General features: G+C 36.3%; 1 protein-coding gene across 2 annotated transcripts in view; it reads left to right on the top strand.

Annotated features, from left to right (window-relative positions):
• TNKS (tankyrase) overlaps positions 1-24,149 on the top strand; it is a 230,132-nt gene that overhangs the window by 163,555 nt on the left and 42,428 nt on the right. For both annotated transcript variants that reach the window (XM_005562613.5, XM_074000265.1), the window contains 6 exons: positions 4,056-4,227; positions 10,519-10,598; positions 14,772-14,917; positions 17,493-17,658; positions 19,099-19,318; positions 19,611-19,720. In XM_005562613.5, coding sequence (XP_005562670.2) covers positions 4,056-4,227; positions 10,519-10,598; positions 14,772-14,917; positions 17,493-17,658; positions 19,099-19,318; positions 19,611-19,720 — 894 coding nt within the window. The remainder of the gene's footprint in view (positions 1-4,055; positions 4,228-10,518; positions 10,599-14,771; positions 14,918-17,492; positions 17,659-19,098; positions 19,319-19,610; positions 19,721-24,149) is intronic.

Here is a 24,149-nt window from a genome sequence, read left to right as displayed (position 1 = left end):
TAAAGTCCAAAGGGGCAAGTGTCCCAGAGACATTTTAGTTCTCAGTAACAAACCAACTCAATCTAGATTAAACACAAATGGAAATCTATTTTATACTAATATAAATGTATATTAATATAAATGTGTTTATTACTTCTGTGAGAAACCCATATGGTTATCTCCCAGAAATAATATGTAAGAATTGTAGCTGAGATTCACAAAAGACCAGAACAAGGAATTTAGAAACTGTTAGGTACATTGGCTGCAATTCTCTATGCCTCTCTCTCCCTGTTTCTCCCTCTTTCCCCACTTCTGTGTCTCTGTCGCTCCCTGTCTCTGTCTCTCTTTCTCTGAGGTTGCATGGTTTCTTTTCTCTGCCAGTGTTTGTTCATCTGCTTCATTCTTCTTTCTGCAGACTGGATTTTTCTGTATTATTTCTCTGTGGCCTAAATGTGGTCTTTTACAACCCATACTTTATGTGTCCTTGGCTTAGAAGTATACCACCTGCAGCTGATAGGGTCTGTCCCGTCTCGGGGATGAAAAAGGGATAATTATGAATAAGACTCACTGTTGAGTACGGGCATTCATTGGATTGGCACCCTCTAGTCTAATCAGTTTTGTTCAGTTTCTTATTTCTTAAGGCATGTGAGCAAGATTAGTACCCCTTGAAACAAGCAAAGATAATCTATGGTATTATAATATATATATGTGTAAATCTTTTCAGGGAATTTGATTGTTTCTTTTAAATTTCCACACGAATGTTTACAAATAGTACACCCAAGTTCAGCTAGCAAATCGAAATCTAGTTCCATACTCTGTAGTGAGTTCACAACACATTAAAGGATGAAAAAGCATTTCAAGTAAAATACTGATTACTATGTCAGTATTCTGTTTAACAATTAAAATTGTGTTCATTTGTCTCTTTCATTCCTCACAGGAAGTGCTTTAACTATGCATACCACCGATGATAATGATGAATACTTGTAAAACACCTGTAGAAACATTAGGATCAATTTAAATTATATTTTGATTACAGATAAAGCAAATTCATTTTCAATATTAAGCAACTCTGTAAACACTGGCATTTACCCTTCTTCCTCAATTTCCAGCGAAGGAGGAATGCATTTTGGTTAGATAGAGAACATTTTAGTAGTTCCTAATGTTTGTTCAATATACGGAACAGTATGTCAGAAGTAGTATTTTTTATCACCAGAAGTTATTAATTTGTTGCTCTTGTGAGTCATTCACTTACCAACCATTTTCAAATATCTGTTTATACAAGGCATGGTACTTACTGCTAGGAGGATATATAAAGTTTGAATTTGATCAATATCCTTCTCTTAAGGAACTTAAAATCTAACAATTGTCTAACATAGTCTATTTGACTACTATATGAACTGGAAAGTAGTATATATAGTAAGAGAAGTATAGATCGATTTATATTCAGAGGAATAAACAGTTATTTCTATTGGTGGTGGCAGCCTGGGGAAGATTGGAGAAATTTCATGAAGAAAATAGAATTTCAGCTAGGAATGTTCAGGAATTAAATACATAAATATATATAGACAAAATACAAACAATACGTTTTCAGTAAGGACTGAAAATCAGGGAAGTAAAGAGGTTTGTTTATTAAACAGTCAGAAGTCATGATCAGTTAGTCCAAAAGGTACAGAAAATGGAAACAATGAAAAGCAAGATCTTCGTATTCTCAGTTGGAGAGTTTGGACTTGGTTCTCATAATACTTGGAGAACCTGTCATTTGTTCTTCTATCACAGATATATTAATGCCTGTTAATTTTTTTATTTGTTCACTTTTACTTTCAATGTGTCATGGTTTGGGGAAAAAAATGCAATGTCACTCTAGCTAAAGAATACAGACTGTTTTCAACTCTCAGCTTACTTGAAATCGCTTTTAGGTTGAGACAAACACATGTTCACAGTTAAAGGTGTAAGTACAGATGTCACAGAACAGTTTGTGATTAATTACCAAATGAGTGATGTAGACAATGATAGCTTTAAGTTTGGGAGAAGTGACCTCAGGATTAGCTGTTTGAGACTAGGCTGTTGACACTGAGTAGAATATTGAAGGATTCCCCTCAGCCATTTTCTTGTGGTCTGCTTGCTGGTTTCCAGAACTGTTGTGGCATTTTTTGAATCATAATTTCATGTCCTAAACATTTTGGGCCAAATGTCATTGTGATTTTATATAGTTTTACTCAGTTATTCATCTTCTGGGAAGTCATTTTTGCTACTCAGATAGAAATAAAAATACATACACTAAGGTTGCAGTCTCTAGATACAAGAAAAAGTGGGAATATGTTTTGCCTCCAGAACTGCCAGACATCCGTTATTCTGACTCCTGAATGGATAGGTCAAGCCAGTCTTAAGCATTTAATTACCACAGTTGAGGTGTAACATTAAATGTAGCAGTCTCTTTATTTGAGACAGTTTCTGTAACCTGGTGAAAATAATCACTTTAGTGCTGAACGTAAAGTATTTTTGGTGACATCAAATCATGTTCCCATGCTTTAACAAGCTGGATTGGGAGTTCCCATAACTATAATAGAATAAGTTAGTATGTTTCTTACCCAGTTTCCAGAAAAATGTTGATGATTTGAATGTTCACAATTTTAGGTTTTTCTTCTGTGCTGAAGAAGTAACAAAGAAATCAAAACTCCAGTTAGTTTGGCAGCTTGTGTTTTCCACTGATAAATGTTAATGGCTGTGCTTTTTTGTTGCTGTGTATCAGCAGTCATTTTTCTTCTGGCAAATGTGAGAGTTAAATATATTAGTATTTCATGGGAGTTTTGTGAAAGACCATCAACAATTTATATGAACCCTTTCCTGAGTAAGTACAACAGCCTTACTGGTAGTGATGAAAGATGCGACAGGGGGACCAGTTATATATAAGTAGTATATATACTACTTTCCAGTTCATATAGTAGTCAAATAGACTATGTTAGACAATTGTTAGATTTTAAGTTCCTTAAGAGAAGGATACCCTTTCTTTTCTTAATCTTGTATTTGATGGGTGTACACAAATGCTTTAAATAATCAATCAGCATATAATTGAGAATTTACTGTGTACCTTTAGCAGGACCTTTCTAGAGGACCCGGAAAGTCTGTCTGTAACATGCACTTATATTCTCAATAACCTTAGTTTAACTCAAACAAAAACTACCCCAGTATTAAATTTTATAAGACAGTTAAGTGCTAAATTGACATAGATGTTCAGAAAAGGAGTAATCAAAGTCTTCAAGAAATCAAGGAAGACTTCTTGGAGATGAGGAGACTTACACTGGATCTCAGAAGCCAGAAAGGCAGAAAGAAGGGTTTCTCTGAAAAGAGCAGCAAGCACATGAACATGGACTTTGGTCTGACTGGAGTAGAGGGTGCTGATTAGGGTCTGCTGGAAGATAAGATGAGTCAGGTTTGACCAGGTTAAGAACATGATCCCAGTGTTTCACATTGTCTTAAGCAGTCTCACAATTAGCTAAATGATTCTTCTTCCTGTGTGTTAACTCTTCAAAGCTTTAAAAAGGAGTGTTTGAATCCTCAAATCATTTTTTTGATTAAATGTGCTTGTAATTCAGTTAAGATAGTATAATTAGCTTTATTATCTAAATTAGAAAAGAAATATAATCAACTACTTTGAGAGTCTTCGCTTACATATTCTGTTGTCTTTATATTCTGGGGAAAAGTTTGGTAAAATCCATTCATTCAGAAGAATTTGGTGAGCGTCTTCATTGTGGCAAGCAGTAAATACCAGACCAGAGTTGCTCCCTCCATAGACCTTACAGTCTAGTAGTTGAAGGGAGTAGCAGGAAATGAGAAATAGTCAGGAAAATGGTCATTCAGGGAACAGACGGCATGTTGTAATTTTCAGTAAGGTGATCAGGGAAGGGTAACTAAAAAGAAGATAGTTCTTCAGAATCAGTGAGCAAAAGTTAATAATATCTATGAGACTTTTTAAAAGCTTTGAAAGTTGATTGTTTTCATACGAATGTATTTTCTAAGATGTAAAAGGAAACTAAACTAGATGCTCAATTCCATGTGCCCACCGAATGGTTTTTCAGATGAATGCACTGGACACCCTTGGTCAGACTGCTTTGCATAGAGCCGCCCTAGCAGGCCACCTGCAGACCTGCCGCCTTCTGCTGAGTTACGGCTCTGACCCCTCCATCATCTCCTTACAAGGCTTTACAGCAGCACAGATGGGCAATGAAGCAGTGCAGCAGATTCTGAGTGGTGAGTTAAAATAGACCAACAGGGCTTTTTATGTTTTCTCTTCCATTCCTGCTGAAATACACAGACAAACTTTGCAGTGTTTACTTTGCCTGTAGATTTTCTCATGCCTTTTCTTGCAATTTAGCCTGTGGCCTTCCCCATCTCCCTTTTTAGGTAGGGTAAGTTAGGTGTCATGGGAAGGAAGCAAATACAGCTTTTAATTTTTTTAGGTTTAAATTGAAAACCTGACTCATGAGTGTTCTGATCAAAGATGACTTAAAACTCATATAAACAGTGTGGAATTATGGTAGCTATAAAATCTATCAAATAGAGAAAATTATAAATGATTCATATGGTAATGACATTTAATTAATTGTTCTTACCTGTGTAATGTTCTGACATACTTTTAAAATTCTTCATGACACTATTATAAAATTATCTTTTCTCTTTCTGGCCTTAATATATTTATAGGCCTGGCGTGGTGGCTCACGCCTGTAATCCCAGCACTTTGAGAGGCCAAGGCGGGCAGATCACGAGGTCAGGAGATCAAGACCGTCCTGGCCAACATGATGAAACCCTGTCGCTACTAAAAATAGAAAAATTAGCTGGGCGTGGTGGCACATGCCTGTAGCCCCAGCTACTTGGGAGGCTGAGGTAGGAGAATCGCTTGAACCCGGGAGACGGAGGTTGCAGTGAGCCGAGATCATGCCACTGCACTCCAACCAGGGTGACAGAGCAAGACTCTGTCTCAAAAAATAAATAAATAAATACATAAATAATAAAAATACATATATATAAAATCTTGCCAAATGTTTCAGTGTCTGCCTGGTATGGTGTTAGATATTTTAAACATAAACTGGTAAGAAAATAGATATTGGCTTCCTAAGTCCCAAAACTAGAGGAAGTAACACAGTCTACCTACTGACAAAATGATGAACTATAATCAAAAGAAATTTAGTGTAATTAACCTCTTTCCGAACCGTTTAATTTTGTCTGTGAATTATATCTGCTGTGGAATGAAATGACAAACCAGAAGAGTAAAATGTAGAAGGCTGTAGACTAGGAATCAGAAGTTCTGGTTACTTTTTTCTACCTACAGTCTGGTAGTTCTTAACTCTATCAGGTGCAGTGCCCGCTTTTTATAAAGAATGTCTTATGACATCTTCTTTAATATTCACAAGTGAAATTCATAGATAGTATGACCTAACTGTATAGGGACCTTTCCAGAAATCTATATAAATGCCCTAACTAGGCTGGGCGCAGTGGCTCACGTCTGTTATCCCAGCACTTTGGGAGGATGAGGCAGGTGGATCACGAGGTCAGAGTTCGAGACCAGCTTGGCCAACATGGTGAAACCCCCATCTCTACTAAAAGTAAAAAAATTCGCCAGGTGTGGTGGCGCGTGCCTGTAATCCCAGCTACTTGGGAGCTTGAGGCAGGAGAATCGTTGGAACCCGGGAGGCGGAGGTTGCAGTGAGCCAAGATCGCGCCACTGCGCTCCAGCCAGCCTGGGCAACAGAGCGAGACTACATCTCAAAAAAAAAAAAAAAGCCCTAACTATAATATAAAGGGAAAATTACAATAAGTTACAATAAAATAATTTATAATTCTTATGTAAATAGATTGGACATGACTGTATTAGAAGACAAAACATGACCCCACAAATTTCTACAAGGACCCCAAGAAATACAGGCCAGTCAGTTCGCTGGGTGTGCTGGCGGGCTCTTGTAGTCCCATCTACTCGGGAGGCTAAGGCAGGAGAATTACGTGAACCTGGGAGGCGGAACTTGCAGTGAGCTGAGATCGCGCCACTGCACTCCAGCCTGAGCGACAGAGCGAGACTCCGTCTCAAAAAAAAGAAAGAAATACAGCCCAGTCGAGAATCACTGCTATATGATGCAACAGGGACCCTTCCAGAGCTTGTAGAGATCATGATATGTGTTTGTTATGATAGGTAGATCAGAGCTAAATAGCATAATAAAACTAATTGTACAACATTGTGAAAACTATTGATGAGGATTTATTTTCCTCATGCTAGGTCGTTCGTAGATAGGGATCATTCTACTTCAGCTTTAATGGTGATCTTTAGGCGGGAAGATTTAGAAGGAAATCTATCTAGCGTGTCTTCACTATCAAAGTAAGATCCAGCTGAACAAATGAAATTTCCTATTATAAATAAGATCCAGCTAAACAAATGAAATTTCCTGTTATAAATTTCAAGTATGAACTCAAAAAAGAAAAAAAAAAAGACTTTGACTTCCTGTTTCTATAGAGTGATAGAACATTTGCTTAAAGAAGATATTACTCCTTGCCTAGGAAATATTTCTTCCCTCTCAGTAAATTCTAATAATTTCTAAAAGTTGTTTATTTTGTTAAAATTTCTAAATTTTCTCATTTTACTGAGAATCACTTAGTACCGAATTTTAGTTTTTGTACGTTTTAACCATAAATCAGGCAAACACATAGCTTTGCATCAAATTATGTGCATAGTTTTTAGAGATAATTAACAAAATGGAGAAGAAACTATTGAATAAATCAAGCATATTAGATCCATGTAATGCTTTTAAAATGTCTTCTAACTGAATGCAGTTAGAATATATGAGTTCTCGCAAAAGATAAAACTAAATACTGAATACAAATGAAATATTTTTCTTCGATTATTTTGATAAATCTGCTTTAAAATTGATTTTTGAAATAAGACATTATATAAGTAATTAAATGCTTAATTTGGAACATGCAGAACTTTTTCTTTTTAGTTTAATTCTTTATTGAGCTGGAAAGCTAATACAAACAAAAAATACATATAGGAAAATTTTGCCATCCAAAAGGTTATTTTTTTTTTTTTTGTAATGGGAATTGTTTCTTATTTGAAATAGGATATAAGTTTTTAAACTAATATTTTTACCAGGAATTTGTATGTCTCCGTAGACTATGGACCATGCATTAGCTGAACTTTTTAGTTATCATTTAGTAATCCAATATCAGGTTATATCTATAATGACTTCTGAAAGAATGTATTAATATCAGTCAAATAAGATGTATATTCTGGATAATATTTTATGAGATTCACTTAAATACACTTGTTAATACCAGATGTGAGATCTACTTTAGAAACCTGCACTTTCAACTCCCAAGTCTGTAATTGCCAGAGTTTACATTAATAAACTATTCATTATAAACTGCTGGCAATATTTATGTCAAAACTAACATCAATGTAAAGAAAACAAGCAGCTTTTTATGAATTAGCACTTTAAAACATTATTTCAAAAGATTTGATTTCTTTCTCTAGACTTGCTCTTTCCAATATGGTAGCCACTAGCTACATCTGGCTACATTTAAACTAATTAAAATTAAATAAAATGGAAAATCCTTCCATTAGTTACACTAGCCACATTTCAGGTATTCAGTAGTCACACATGGCTAATGGCTACCATAATAGCACAGATAACACTATTTCTAGCACCACAGACAGTTATTTTGGTCATTTAAGTTCGATCTTGACCTGAATTCTTGTGATTGTATAACCCAGTGTGGGAAAAGCATTACTTTCATCTACACAAGTGAAGATTAGGCTTATGATAGCTAAATTAAACACTGAAACACCATTTACAGTGGCACATTGAAATAAGCCACTAAGACCTGTTGCCAGTCCAATAGTCTAACACTGACCAAACTACCAGTCTATAAAAGATGTTTTTAAAAATAGGCTGCCTTCTAGCGCTTCCAACTTTTTAAAAACTCTAATGAGTCAGAATAAGATTGGAGACAAAGTAAGAAGCCCATCTTTAATCTCTGATTCTAGGTGACTATAATTTCATGTTCTACAGGCTGAGCATGGTGGCTCACTTCTATAATCCTTGTACTTTGTGAGGCTAAGGTGGGAGGATTGCTTGAGCTCAGGAGTTCAAGACCAGCTTGGGCAACATGGTGAAACCCTGTCTCTACAAAAAAACTTTTTAAAAATTAGCCGGGTATGGTGGTGCATGCCTGTGGTCCCAACTACTTAGGAGGCTAAGACAAGAGGATCGCTTGAGCCCAGGATTTCAAGACCAGCCAGGGCAATATACTGAGACCCCGTCTCTAAAAAAAGAAAGAACTAAACAAATACATAAATAAATGTCATATAAACAAACCCAGCATACTTATAAAGAATTTTACTAATATAGTACTTTGCATACCAGCTACTCTTTCACTCATGTTCCTTTTTTAATTTCATTTTTTATATCTTTTTAAATTGTGCATCACTTTGTACAAAGTTCCTGGGCTGTATATAAGTCATTTCATCTAATAACATTTTTCACATTAGTTCTAAAAATAAGTCTATCCTAGGCCTATTCAAGGTTTATAATAGGTGCAGGTCTTTAAAGTCTATATAGTAATTAACCAATGTTTTAAACATCTTTACTTTCTCTTCTTTAACCAGGACTAATAATTCTTTTCTCGTAGTTCCAGAAGCATTCTTATATTTGCTTAAGACTTTTTGGTTGATTGGAAAATTATACTCTTTAGTAGACAGTCTGCATCAAGATATGTGTTCCAATTTCAAATAGTTCTTAGATTTCAAAAATTTAGCCGTATTAAATGTATCCTTAAAGTGCTATCATCTAAAAATACTGTCATAACTCTATATACATAAAATAATTGTCTCTTTATTTTGTTGAAATGATAAACTAAAAATATTACCTGTAGATATTGAAAGGACATATCAGTGAATTTTGTCAATTCCAGAATCACTGTCACAGAGACATAATATACACACAGCATCTTACCTATAAATGCAGTAGTGTATGTGCACACTTATAATGGAGACTAATGAGACATGAAAGAACAGAATAAGAGCAGCCAAAAAAAGAGCTGATTTGACAGACACATTGAGCCCAGTACATAGTGGAAATCAGTCCAGCAAATGCTTTCAGAATGTTCTGTGTGAAAAGGAATATAAAGATGAGCGAGATTTGGTTCCTTTCCTCGACAGTTCCGCAAACTAAAATGTAATATCACTCTTTAAAATAATTCAAAGATTTACTTTGTTATGTGAAACACTGTCTTTTTCCCTCCCTTAACCTCAGCATTCTACCTGCTATTATGATCAAATAAGTAGTTTATCTTTTACTGAAGAATCGTCATAACTTATTCTGTGAAAGCCACTCTCTCCTGAAATGTAAAACCTCTTCATAGCATCACTTGATCTTCCCACTTGGACAGTGGGCTCCAAATCGATGTCTCTGACCACAAGGTAATGCGGTCTTCGATCTGAGAGGTTTTCAGCACTCACTTGCTAAGGGCAAAACGGAGCTGTTACATGATTTGTCCAGAGTTGTAGATGATAGAGCCCAGTCTAAAATGTAGGCCTCCTGGAGTGCCATCCTTTTGTGTTACGTCTGTGTGCTCATTCTAAAAGCCACACTTCATGTACATAAACATACTTTTGGTTGACATAGTATAAATTGTTTTCTTTAAAAACTTACTTTATTTGGGTCAATGCGAAATGAATTTTCAGTTTATTTATATTGGATTAATCAAAATAATAACTCATTTGTTAGCCTCTACACCTAACAGCTCAATTTAATTATATTCTATTTAGCATTGCTATCATACCTCCAATTATACAAACATTGAAAGTTGCATTTTCCTAAAGCCATTCAATAAATGTGAATTAAACAAATGTCTGTATTTAGTAGCCCTTTTCTGCTCACTGATTATACTTGATGATTCTGACTCCAAGATGATTCTGACTTTAAGAGTAGTACATTGAGACTACAAGAAAAATCAAGGCTGGGTGCAGTGACTCACATCTGTAATCCCAGCACTTTGGGAGGCTGAGGCAGGAGGATCACTTGAGCCCAGGAGTTTGTGACCAGCCTGGGCAACACGGTGAAACCTCATCTCTACAAAAAATACAAAAATTAGCTGGGCATGGTGGTGTACACCTGTGGTCTCAGCTATTCGGGGGCTGAGGTGGGGAGGATTGGTTGAGCCTGGAAGGTTGAGGCTACAGTGAACTGTGATTACGCCACTGCACTGCAGCCTTTGTGACAGAGCAACTGTCTCAAAAAATAAATACATACATACGTACATACATAGAAAAATTAAACATTAAGTACTGAAAGTTGTGTGGCTTCCCTAGGTTTATATAACAAATTTATGGCAAAGGTGTGCTACAACATTTAGTAAAACCAAACTAAATGATTTTCCCTCCTGAACTACTTTGCGATCCCTCAAGAACCATTTTTGTTTCCAAAATGAATGCAGTTGGAATATTTGAGTTTGGAGATATATATATATGTGAGTTCTTTCCTTCCTTTTATGCAGAGAGTACACCTATACGTACTTCTGATGTTGACTATCGACTCTTAGAGGCATCTAAAGCTGGAGACTTGGAAACTGTGAAGGTAAGTCAGTGCCCTTAATATCTGGGATAGCACTGTTGAACTTTGCTAACCAATTCATTTTTAAGCTTCTAAGTGTATCTACTCAAATACAAGCAGTAAAAGGATGAACAGAGTCATGGGCAGGAAAAATCTGTACTACTACTAAGGAATTCCCAGTATGTGCCTTATATTTATAAAACCATTTATATGTATGTGTGTGTGTGTGTATATATATAGTTAGATAGATAGATGGATATATACATACACACACATATACATGGTTTTTAGTAATTTTTCTTCAGGTTACATGAAAGCTCTTTTAATTTCACTTACATTAATTAAAGTGTTACTATTTTTGGCCGCATTCACAAAATAAATAAACTAGATCGAGCCCAGACATTAGCAGAATGACATTTGAAACAATATTTCTTGATCTTTTCTCAGAGATTCACACATTTATTCTAGGAAAGCATTCCTGTGATCCCTCAACATTGGAATTATTCATATGCAGAAGATAGATTTTTTTTCCCTGAGTAGCTCTACTTGCTTAGAAAATTTTATCAGTCTGTATTTGTGGTATAGAAACAATGGTTGTGGTTTTATTTTTTTTCAAATATAGTTATATTCTAATACTGAGTATGCTTTTTTAAAACACGCGTTTCCCATCTATAATCATTCACTTAGGGATGAAGTTAGCAAAAGTTTTTTTGTTTGGAGGTTGTTCTTTTGGGGTTTGTTTTTTGTTGTTTTTTAAGAGCCAGGGTCTTGCTGTATTGCCCAGGCAGGCCTCAAACTCCTGGTGCTCAAGCAATCCTCTTGCCTTACCCTGCCTGCTATCCACGTAGCTGAGACTACAGGCATGCACCACTGCACCCGACTTTGCCTTTATTTTTATAGAAAAGTTAATAGCGAATTTGCTATTGACAGTCATAGTACTTTTTTACGATGTACTGTCAACTTTGTCACCTCTTCTTAAGCAAACTTCGTTTTTGCGATTTTAGCAAACTAATTTTAGCCTTCTTGATAACATATACTGGTTGAAAGTGACGGTAAACACATTCTGAGCTCTGTTGCCTAGAAATTTTATTTTTGTTTTGATATGTGGGCACTTCCTGGATCACTTCCAACTTAAAATAGTATCTAAGTTATTTAAAGAACAATAGTAAATTTTAGTTGTGATAGCCACTAGGGAGAAATTTTTATATTGTCTTAAATCTAAAACTATATATTTTTTCTTAAAAATACTTCACTTGAAATGTATTCTAATAAAAGAAAATTCTTAAAGATGAAACGATTAGGCTTCCTTTCAGAACATGATCATCTCGGTGCCAGAACTGCTCTATGTGCTTATTATAATTAATACATACTTTATTTTTAAAGTGCACAGTTTTAAATTCCATGTGTCTTGTACATGATAGGCAGATATATACTACAGCGTTTAGGTCTCTTAAACAATCCATTCACAGTGAAGGCCAAATTTATTTTGATTTGTGGAATGGAAGTAGCAAAAGTAAACAAAGCAGCACAAATTGAGAGAGTATTAGGCCTGATAAATTTCTTCTCCAAGAGACTTTAGAAAGTATTAGAATTGAGGTATTAGAAGAACAGGCTGCCTGCTGAATAAAGCATTTGAAATTATGAAAAGTAGGTAGGAAGGATGTAAAATTACGTTGGCATTCGAAAGAAAACTGAAACAGATAAAGAATTTCTAAATCTTAAAAATCAAATATTTAATAAGCAGAATGGGCTTCTATTTCTGTAGCCTCACAAATTGAGTTGTGTTTCATTCCCTACTTATTCCTATTTTGTCAGTATTCTCTGCTAGAAGAATAATAGAGTTAATTTAGAATGTGAGAACCAGTGGGGGAAAGCAGCATTAGGAAGAAGCTTCAATCATGTCAGACTCCATAGAGGGTGTTTACTGTCAATTTTTGCATCTTTTCTTTTTGAGTTATGTATTAATTTATTCGTTTTTATTTAATTTGTCAATTGTGCTATTTATATATTAATATAGCCACAGACTCATTTGTCATGAAAAGATATTTGACCTGGCCAGATGACAATGGCTCTTCAGATTTTAGAGGCTGGTGCATTTCTGTATGGAGTTGATGAGATTGTGAACTTGCCCTTACCACCCAGACTCCTTCCTGTCGTGTGAAAATTACACCACTTTAAAAGAGCTTGTTTTTATCCTACCTGTGTGAAAGCTTCTTGTCTTAGTCTATTTGTGCTGCTATAAAAAAAAATACCATAGACTGGGCGATTTCTAAGCCATAGAAATTTATTTCTCTCAGTTCTGGAGGCTAGGAGCGGGTACTGGTTCCAGATCCAGGTACTGGTAGGCTTAGTGTCTGGTGGGGACCCTGTCTGTCTGCCTTCAAGGTGGTGTCTTGTGGCTGCCTCTTCTGGAGGGGGCACATGCTGTATCCTCACGTGGCAGAAGGCGGAAGAGCAAAACGGCCAAATGCTGTGTGAAGCCTCTTTTAGAGAAAGGCCTTAAGCCCACATTCAGGAGGGAAGAGCCTGCATGACCCAGTCACCTGCTTACCTCTATTGCATTGGAAATTAAGTTTCAATATGAATTCCAGAAGGACACAAACGTTCAACCCGTAGCACTCCTACTTACTCTATCCGTAGAAATCTTTCAGGTTCTTAATTTCTATGTAATAATAGCTTATTACAGTGGCGGAAGTGGTAGCAAAATTAGTGAATGCCTGAAAATCCCCAAAGACCCTGCAATCATCCTTTATAGCCTAGAGCATGCATGCTATTGTCTGCTCCTCTTTATTTGCTTTTTCTAATTTTCATTGCCTTTCTTCTGATCATTTCCCTCAAGTTGGATAATTAGGAAAGTAAGCAATGATACATGATGTAGCACAAAGACCAGGAGGTTAAAAATCAGTAAAGCAGGGTTTGAGTCTTTATTCTACCCCTTACCAACTATTTGAAAAGGATGTCACTTAACCTTCATCCCTGATTTATTTATCTGTAAAGTTAATTTATAAATTAACCTCCATCCCTGGTTTGTTATCTATCAACTTCATAGATAATAATTTCCTCACTGAAAGAATATGATACTCTTTTTTTTTTTTTTTTTTTTTTTTTGAGACGGAGTCTCGCTCTGTCACCATGCTGAAGTGTAGTAGCACGATTTCGGCTCACTGCAACCTCTGCCTCCCAGGTTCAAGTGATTCTCCTGCTTTAGCCTCCCGAGTAGCTGGGACTACAGGCGTGCACCACCATGCCCAGCTAATTTTTGTAATTTTAGTACAGACGAGGTTTCACTATGTTGGCCAGGATGGTCTCGATCTCTTGACCTTGTGATCTGCCCACCTTGGCCTCCCAAAGTGCTAGGATTGCAGGCGTGAGCCACCACGCCCAGCTGATATTCTTTATAAACTGTAAATTATTATTCAGCTATTATCATTACTCACTTACTACCACCGGTGATACAGTCTTTCATTCCTTACGTGGCATCCTGCTGCTTTGTAAACAAATTGAGCTTACAATTTAGATTGTGCTGAAATTGAAGCATTCAGAGAGAGATAAGGAGACACCGAAGAGATTAGGGGGACATCTCTGAAAGAGATGGAAGTAAAGCCCAAAAACTAGGGTATGATTAAAAAACCAGTTTAACTTGTAAAGGTAAGCAAACATTGCCCCAAAAGTCAAGTAAAGACCTGTTGACTACATAGCTTTGCTGTAGTCAATCAAAAGACCGAGGGAGAGGCCCAGGCAGAAAAATAATTTTTCCAGAGCCTTTTTGCTCGCTTGACTCACATTAGAGAAGACAAGAGCTCTCTAGTTACATAGTCAACTGAGGTTGGTGTTAGCACAAGCAGGTGTGCCATGACAAACAGTATAGCGTATCTCGGGGAGGAAAGACAAAGATAAAACAGTAAGGCAGTGTTTGCATTGAAAATGCTTGCTTTATTGTGGGTTTTTCTATTTGATTCTGATTTTGGTCAGGAAATGTTGAAAAACATTGATTTGCTCTGTATATAATAAATATTTGTAGTCACTGTAAAGCGTAGTGCTGATTTCTAGACATTTGTATTGTTTAATCTTTGGAAATAAATATTGATTAGAAAATTATAATTTATTTATCCAAGATGTTGCACTATTTTGGGGCAAAACCTGTGAATAAATAGTAATGTTTGTTTTGTGTTTGTCTCTGTGTGTGCACCACGAAAGCAACTTTGCAGCCCTCAAAATGTGAATTGTAGAGACTTAGAGGGCCGGCATTCCACGCCCTTACACTTCGCGGCAGGCTACAACCGCGTGTCTGTTGTAGAGTACCTGCTACACCACGGTGCCGATGTCCATGCCAAAGACAAGGGGTACGTGTTAGAAGTTAGCTGTTTGGGAGTCATTCTCTTCATGCTTAAAAAAATTTTAAATATTTTTGAAGTCTTAGATTTTTTCTTTATTAAAAAAGGAATCCTCATTTTTTTGTTTAAAACATAAATTAAAACATAGAAATGTCACGCCTGTAATCCCAGCACTTTGGGAGGCCAAGGCGGGAGGATGAACTAAGGTTGGGTGTTCGCAACCAGCCTGACCAACATGGAGAAACCCTGTTTCTATTAAAAATACAAAATTAGCCGGGTGTGGTGGTGCACGCCTGTAATCCCAGCTACTCGGGAGGCTGAGGCAGGAGAATTGCTTGAACCCAGGAGGTAGAGTTTGTGGTGAGCTGAGATTGCTCCGTTGCACACCAGCCTGGGCAACAAGAGTGAAACTCTGTCTCAAAAAAAACAAAAACAAAACAAAACAAAACAAAAAACAGAAATGTGCCAGGCGCAGTGGCTCACGTCTGTAATCCCAGCACTTTGGGAGTCCAAGGCGGGCGGATCACCTGAGGTCAGGAGTTTGAGACCAGCCTGACCAACGTGGTGAAACCCCGTCTCTACTAAAAATACAAAATTAACCAGGCATGGTGGCATGTGCCTGTAATCCCAGCTACTCGGGAGGCTGAGGCAGGAGAATCGTTTGAACCCGGGAGGTGGAGGTTGCAGTGAGCTGAGATCACACCATTGCACTCCAGCCTGGGCAACAAGAATGAAATTCCGTCTCAAAAAAAAAAAAAAACAAACATAGAAATGTACAGTATAGAAAGTGAAAATTTCCTGTCAGCCCACCTCCTGCTCAGAGATACAGCATTAAAATGTTGAATGTATTCCTCCAGGTACTGTAAATGCATAGACTTGTCTGTGTGCTGTGGTGGTGGTAGTGGTTTTTAACACAAATGGTGGTACCATCCTATACGGTCTGCTTTGCAGTTTACTTTTTCCACCCAATAGTGTATCTTGAATAGTGTTCCCATATCAGTACTTAGTAGTCTCATTCTTTTAATGTTTGTATATAGTATTTTATTGCATTATATAAATTTTGTTTTTTGTTTTGTTTTGTTTTTGAGATGGAGTCTCACTTTGTCACCCAGGCTGGAGTGCAGTGGCGCGATCTCAGCTCAATGCAAGCTCCGCCTCCCGGGTTCACACCATTCTCCTGCCTCAGCCTCCCGAGTAGCTGGGACTACAGGCACCCGCCACCATGCCCAGCTAATTTTTTGTATTTTTAGTAGAGATGGGGTTTCACTGGGTTAGCCAGGATGGGCTTGATCTCCTGACCTCGTGATCCATCCACCCAGGCCTCCCAAAGTGCTGGGATTACAGGCGTGAGTCACCACGCCTGGCCTTATATGAATGTTTTTATATAGTCTGTAAGTTATTGTTTATTCTTCTTTTTTGCTATTAAAAATGTATAGTCTCTTCTAAAAAGAAGTCATCCATCCCAAAGTCATCAGTATTCCTAGAAGCATAATTTTATTTTTACTAATTCAGATACTCTATATTTTATGTTAGTTTGTTAAATTATTTTAATTTGTCTAGACAAAGCCTAAGGCAGCTACTTAGAAATGTGAGAAAGATATTTTAACTGATAGGAATTCCCGTGTTGTGAGTTAATTTCACATCATCTCAAAATAAGCCAATAGCTTTCTGTGTAATTACATAGCAGTGCACAGTAGAATTAAACTGCACGATTTAGGCCTCATTGAACTATTATGTATTTATTTATCTTTTAAAAGGGACACATCAGACATGAATATTCACTAACAATATCACTAGTGCTTTCAAAGTGTTACAGTGTATTGGAGAGCAAGCAGCATTTGCTTCTATTGCTCATTTTAACACTTAGCATATTTCATCCCAAAACTAAAAAAAAAAAAAAAAATGCACTCAATACTTTGCTTCTGCCATGTGTTAAGTTCGACATTTTGTTCTTTTGATGCACTCTTTTGTGGGAGCATCTTTTTGTCCTTTTAGAATGTCAGCTGCTTACTGATCAGAGCTTAGACTCCTCTCAGAATAGTTTGCCCGTTTCTTATCTGAGTAGCACTTACAGTTGACATCATCATTTTTCTCACTGAATACTTTTCTGAATTACCTGGATTGTGAATTTTCATTGTTTGGTACCTCAGTATTTAAACCTCTGCACGGAAGTCACCACTGAATCACCACTATGATTAAACCACTATGATTCAATCACCACTATGATTTAAACAACTTTTTACCAAGATAGAACTTGCCTAAATAAGTTAATTGCATTATATTTTTTATAAGTAAGCATATAGTTTTCATTAGTAAAACTCATAAAGATAAGGATTGCTGTGAGTATATATCCATCCCCAAGAAACTTAGGAAAAAGTCTTTACATTGAAAGGACATTTTTGAAATTACTACTCCTTATTTACAAATGGATAACTATATCTTAAAGAACAGAGGTGGGTGTATTTCTTTTTGAGCAGTGTTCAGTATAGTCAGTACCGTAGAAGAATGGTAGTATTTTTATTATAAGAATCATTTTAACTCAAAGATTTGTTTTATAACTTTAAAATAATTTTCTTTTGCTTAGTGGCTTGGTGCCCCTTCATAATGCCTGTTCATATGGACACTATGAGGTGGCTGAGCTTTTAGTAAGGCATGGGGCTTCTGTCAATGTGGCGGACTTATGGAAATTTACCCCTCTCCATGAAGCAGCAGCTAAAGGAAAGTATGAAATCTGCAAGCTCCTTTTAAAAGTATGTAGTTTAAAAAGTTATGAAATATAGACTAATTGTATTTATATTTTGGTTGTTACTTGAAAGTAAGTTGGGGTATGTTATTCTATTAAGAACAATACTGCTGTAAAGACTGCTCTCATTTTCTATTTCCCCGAAGACTGTTTATGTGATACGATACATAGCTTAATATCTGAAATGGTTTGATTAAGTCCATGTCATAAAAATTCATCAAAGTAGGTTTTACAAAGAGCTGAAATAGTTTGCATTGCTTATCTAGTACTTATAGTATTAATAACAGAAAAAATTGTACAGGAGAAACAAGCTTTTCAATCTAGTTGTTTTTTTTTTCCTTGTTGGCTATTTTATTATTGTTAACTAACTCATTCTTCATTAGTAAACATTAAACATTGTATCTTTTAAGAACTTATTTTAATAACAGATTTTTATTAAAATATAAGATAATCTCTAGACAAAGTTGTTCATATAGATTTGAGATACATGTAAAAGAGTAAAAACTAGTAGTTATATGAAACTAACTATAATTTATGCTCACTTTAAGTTAAAGTATATTTTTAAAAAATGACCAGATGTGTATTTATGAGATTTTCTCTTGCTTTTTTTTAACTACAGAAAAAAAAAATTGATGTGTTTAAATAAAATTCTTCTCCCTTCACTTTTATGATATCAAATATGTTCTTATGAATCTTGAGAAAAACACAGTATCTGATACTCATTTTTATTATCACTGGTTGGTAAGAAATAACTTCCAAGTCATTGTGAATCCATTGTCCAACTTGACTTACAACTAATTTCCGCAGTGAGCCCACTACAGTTTGTGGCCAACCTATAATAAAAATTACTGACTTCTATTTACTTTATTTAATAGATATTGGTAATTAAACTTTTAAAATCTCTAATTTTAATACCTTTATATCTAATTTCATGGTAGATGTTAAGACTTAGGATAAAAATATTAAAAATATTACCAAACTTTATTCTTACTAATTCTAAAGATGGCCTTTAGAATTAAGTCCTTTTTTACCAGTGTGTCTTACTCTCTTCTTTTTCATACCTACCGAGTATCTTTATGTAATTGAATCTGGTCAAAATTAACATCCATGCTATTCTTCAAAGTAAAATAGGTTTCCAAAGACAACTTGGAATCAGAGAAAAAGTATATTAAACAAGTTATCTCAAAGATACTTAACAGTCTCCCTACTTTATCATCACCATTGATCCTGAAGCTTTTACTGAGTAGTATTAATAGTTAGAAAGCTGATCCATTATATTGCTAAGTAGGAATTTTGCAAAGTGTTTTTCAAAATGCATATAGCATAGATACCTTCCCCTGGAGGAACAAAGGTAGAGTAAATTAAGTACCTACCTACCTACCTACCTACTTACTACAGAAAGATACTATAGAAAATACAAACCCCATTTGGTTTTTCTTCTTTGTAGCATGGAGCAGATCCAACTAAAAAGAACAGAGATGGAAATACACCTTTGGATTTGGTAAAAGAAGGAGACACAGATATTCAGGACTTACTGAGAGGGGATGCTGCCTTGTTGGATGCTGCCAAGAAGGGCTGCCTGGCAAGAGTGCAGAAGCTCTGTACCCCCGAAAATATCAACTGCAGAGACACCCAGGGCAGAAATTCAACCCCTCTGCACTTGGCAGGTGAGCACCCCCAGTGCCTCCACGCCTCCTTTTCCTTTCTCGGACACCTGATACAGTGTACTAAAAGATGAAAGCCATGCTGAACATAAATGGGACTACTTAGTAAAATGCTCTTGATTGACATAGTTTTGTATAATTTCTTATTGTGAAGTCCCTCCATTATGAGATAATAGTATTAACTTTTGAAGCAAAAAGTATTAAAACCTTAACATTTTCTGGTCCTTATTTTATATGTATGTATTTTTTTTCTTTTAAGCTGACACGTTTCCTGTATTTTTTTTACTCTAAATAGCAGGCTACAATAACCTGGAAGTAGCTGAATATCTTCTAGAGCATGGAGCTGATGTTAATGCCCAGGACAAGGGTGGTTTAATTCCTCTTCATAATGCGGCATCTTATGGGGTAAGCATACTAACGTTGAAAGCTAGAAAACTGGCCAGGCACGGTGGCTCACGCCTGTAATCCCAGCACTTTGGGAGGCCAAGGCGGGCGGATCATGAGGTCAGGAGATCAAGACCATCCGGGCTAACACGGTGAAACCCCATCTCTACTAAAAATACAAAAAATTGGCCAGGCATAGTGGCAGGCGCCTGCAGCCCCAGCTACTCGGGAGGCTGTGGCAGGAGAATGGTGTGAACCTGGGAGGCGGAGCTTGCAGTGAGCTGAGATTGTGCCACTGCACTCCAGCCTGAGCCACAGAGCAAGACTCCATCTCAAAAATAAATAAATAAAATAAAATAAAATCTAGAAAACTTCCCTGGCATTTACGACTTTGTTAAATGCATACTATGCGTTAAGTGAGTAGATATCTAACTAATAGCATGATTTAGCACAATTTTAATCTTTTGTTCAGAGTTTTGGCGTTTCTTCCCAGCTAAACTTAACTACCTTTTGGCCAACAATCATGCTTTTTATTGCTTTTTGGTCTCAGCACATTATCAAGCACAATAATAGGCATGTAACGGGTGTTCAGTTTATATTTGTCAATAATATAATATAATATATAAAATAATATAATAAAATCAATTTCTTAACTGTACTCCAAGTAGATTTTAAAAACTATAAAAGCTGTGCGACTGTTATACAGCCATGGAGAGTATGGTGGCTTACATTTATCTTCAGCACCTTAAACATATTCGAGTAGCCAGGGACAGTGGCATGTGCCTGTAATCCCAGCCGTTCAGGAGGCTGAGGTGGGAAGATCGCTTGAGCCCAGGAGTTCAAGGCCAGCCTGGTCAACATAGTGAGACCTCATTTAAAAAAAAAAAAAAAAATTAAATGGTTGAGCAGTTGATATATATGGTTTCATAGAGTAGGAATTACTAGCTAAAACCTCCCAGTGAAAGTCCAGAGTTATCCTTTCAAACACTATCATCAGTTGTAAGAGGAAGAGAAATGGATTGCAGTGCCTTGATGCCATATGTCAGAACTGACTGAAAGTAACTAAGGCTCACTCAAGCCTGATGGCTCACGGCAGAAATAGGAGGAATGCTCATGTGCTTGACAGTTCATCCACTTAATCCCTTCTTGACTATAAAAACCCACAGATGCCAGTTCATACATACCAGGTGTTCTCACAGTTGGAATCACTATTGATAGAAGGTGGTTTCTAGATTTGCAAAAGCCTGACAAACTGTAAGTAAAAACCAAACCAAACCAACCACCTTGATTACCATATTCTTCCTCCTACTGCCTTCTCCCTGGCCCTTCGTAATGAGACTGTCATCTCTCAAGCCCATTCTACAAAGATCTGTATGACAAATCGGAGTGGGGATACTTTTAAGGAAAGCAACAATCCAGTTTTCTGAAAGAAAATTATGCCTCTAAGTATGATATAAATTAGTCAAAATTATATTTAATAAGTATTAGTACTGAAATCATCTTGAAACTACAATATTTAAAGTTATCTTTCTAAAGATGAGTAATCTTTTATTAAAATTCATATACATTTTAACCTTCCTTCACATAAGGCTCTCAATTTCTCTGAACAACAAATACTTCTACCAAAGACTTGGCATGCTAAATATTTGCTGCTAACATACTACATATACATTACATGTAATTCTTGACCCTTAAGTTATAACTATACATGTATATCATTTGGATTTTATTATAATTTTCAGCACTTCTTAGCATAATTGTTCTCTTCATATGGTATTCTACTAATCCTTTTGCTTAGCTTCAGTTAAGAATTTATAAAGCCAATGGGATCAGTAGAACTGAAATTAGATCTTTTATCTTCTCTGTAAACCTGCTATGAGTAAGGACAGGTGGTGGCCATAGAATTATAGTAAAGCTTATGTTAACACTGTCAACTCTGTAGACTACAGTAGATCCCATACATTGTGGATGTAGGGAAGTTCTACTCCATTAGCTTGCACCTTTCACAGTCTTTATAGCAGTCACGACGGATAAGAAAAAGAAAAAATTTATAAAGTATTTTACCTTTTGATCCTCATTCTTCTCATGGGCTAGCGTTAAGATGTGTTCTACTCCATTAGTCTTCACCTTGCACAGTCTCTATAGCTGTCACAGAGGATAAAGAAAAGTTAATTTATAAAGTAAGTATTTTACCTTTTGATCCCCATCAGTTACGATGTTACTTTCTCTACATGTGTGTCACTTGATGACCACTGTGAAGAGAGTAAAATGTACAGTGGTTCTCTTGGGGCTCAAGCGTAACGTAGAGTGCTGGTCGACCTTGTTCAACTTCATGTTCCCTTGAGGCTGACTTGCTGTCAGCTGAAGAGAGGTGTAATGCAATCAGTCTCTCGACCAGAAGTCCACTCTTTCATTTTCATAAACTTAATTCACCATCACCCGTAACTCCCCTTCTCCTTTTCTAACTCCAAGTGAAAAAAAATAATGAATACTTTTTTTCACTATCTCTTTTTATGTTTGTTAAATCCCTACTGCTTAGCTGTTTGTAAATGAAGGTAACTTACTGAGGTGAAAGTGAACAAAAAATTCTCCAGGCTATGTAAAGGGCATTTGATAGAGGTTTTGATCAGCCTGGTGCATCTCATCCTTGTACAGAAGAAGGCAAATGGGCTATATAATATGTTTATAGCAGGTATTTTTACCTCATTGTGAGGGTGGATTGAGTCACTCAAAAAATTTTTTCATGTATTAAACTTGTAAATTTAAAACTCAGGCATCCGTGAGTTGATGACTATCACTTTTTTGACAAACTTTCACTTTGGTGGTTTCTAGACCTTTTTTTTTTTTTTTTTTTTGGTCAGATACATGAGTGTGATAATACCTTTTTTTTGTTTGTTTTTTAACATGGGCAACCCACTTCCCTCAGCAATCTCACATGACCCACAGTGACTCTCGGTTGGCATTTTCCCCATTCAGAATCTCTGCTCTGCAAAATAATTTTATTTAATGCCACTTGTAAAACCTGTAATATAATCTATTATGAGTAACCAGTCAGTAACCATATTAAGTCAGTATTTCTCTTAATCTCAATTAATAGACTTAAAGTAAGGCTAGGCATGGTGGCTCACATCTGTAATCTCAGCACATTGGGAGGCTGAGACAGCAATATGGTTTAAGACCAGGATTTTGAGACCACCCTGGGCAACATAGTGAGACCGTATCTCTATATAATTATATTTTACATAAATATTTAAAAAATAAATATTTATAAATAAATATTTAAAATATAATGAATTAAGGAGTATTTATTTGTACTCCTTAAATATGTATACTTTTTTTTTTTTTTTTTTTTTTTTTTTTTTGAGACGGAGTCTAGCTCTGTCGCCCAGGCTGGAGTGCAGTGGCCAGATCTCAGCTCACTGCAAGCTCCGCCTCCCGGGTTTACGCCATTCTCCTGGCTCAGCCTCCCGAGTAGCTGGGACTACAGGCGCCCGCCACCTCGCCCGGCTATTTTTTGTATTTTTTAGTAGAGACAGGGTTTCACCGTGTTAACCAGGATGGTCTCGATCTGCTGACCTTGTGATCCGCCCGTCTCGGCCTCCCAAAGTGCTAGGATTACAGGCTTGAGCCACCGCGCCCGGCCGTTTAAATATGTATACTTACATACTTAAGGATATATATATCCATATATATATTTAAGGAGTACTAATAAATACGTATATTTGTATTTTTAAGGAGTACTAATATTAACACAATATAAAAAGTGTAAAAAGCTACATTGTCTCCCCTCAGCTAAGGAGTAGATATAACTATGTTTCTATTATTTGTAGATTGATAAATCTGTGTATCTTTCAAAAGTTCCTTTTTATTCATTCTCTCCTGCCTTGGCTGGACATTTTAACGAAATCATAGGGCCCCAGTCTACATTTCTATTAGGATGGCAAAACACTGATTATTTTATATTCATCCCATGAATTTGGTGATGCTTGAACTAGCCTGGCCACATATAATCATTTTGTGGAGTAGATTTTCTGTGGCATATCATCTGGAATAGAGCTTCTATACTGAAAATTAAGCAATATATAGAGCAATTGTAGGTATAGTGTTACCCAGGGATCTCTACTTAAATAATTTCTTCTTCCTAATATTATTCTCTTTCCCATTTTCAGCTTGGAAAGAAAATGGCTCTTGTGTTTTAGTCTAGCACACTCTGCAGGCATCTGTGGTTTAATGGAGAAAGCTGAACTTAGAGTCTGAATATCTGGGATCTCATCTTTCCTCTTCTGTTTTATAACCCAGTAGTCTTCAGCAAGTGCCTAAATTTTTCTCATCTTCGGTTTTCTCAGTAGGAAAAGTTGGATTCCAAGACCTTCTTTCCAGGTTGTTGTAATGATTAAATGAGACCGTGCATGTGGAAATTCCTTTATCTAATGTAAAGGATTATAAAAAT

This window comes from Macaca fascicularis, chromosome 8 (genome assembly GCF_037993035.2).
Source record: "Macaca fascicularis isolate 582-1 chromosome 8, T2T-MFA8v1.1".
In the NCBI taxonomy this organism is placed as follows: domain Eukaryota; kingdom Metazoa; phylum Chordata; class Mammalia; order Primates; family Cercopithecidae; genus Macaca; species Macaca fascicularis.
The sequence above is the reverse complement of the archived record's forward strand: the minus strand, read 5'-3'. Positions and strand labels throughout refer to the sequence as shown.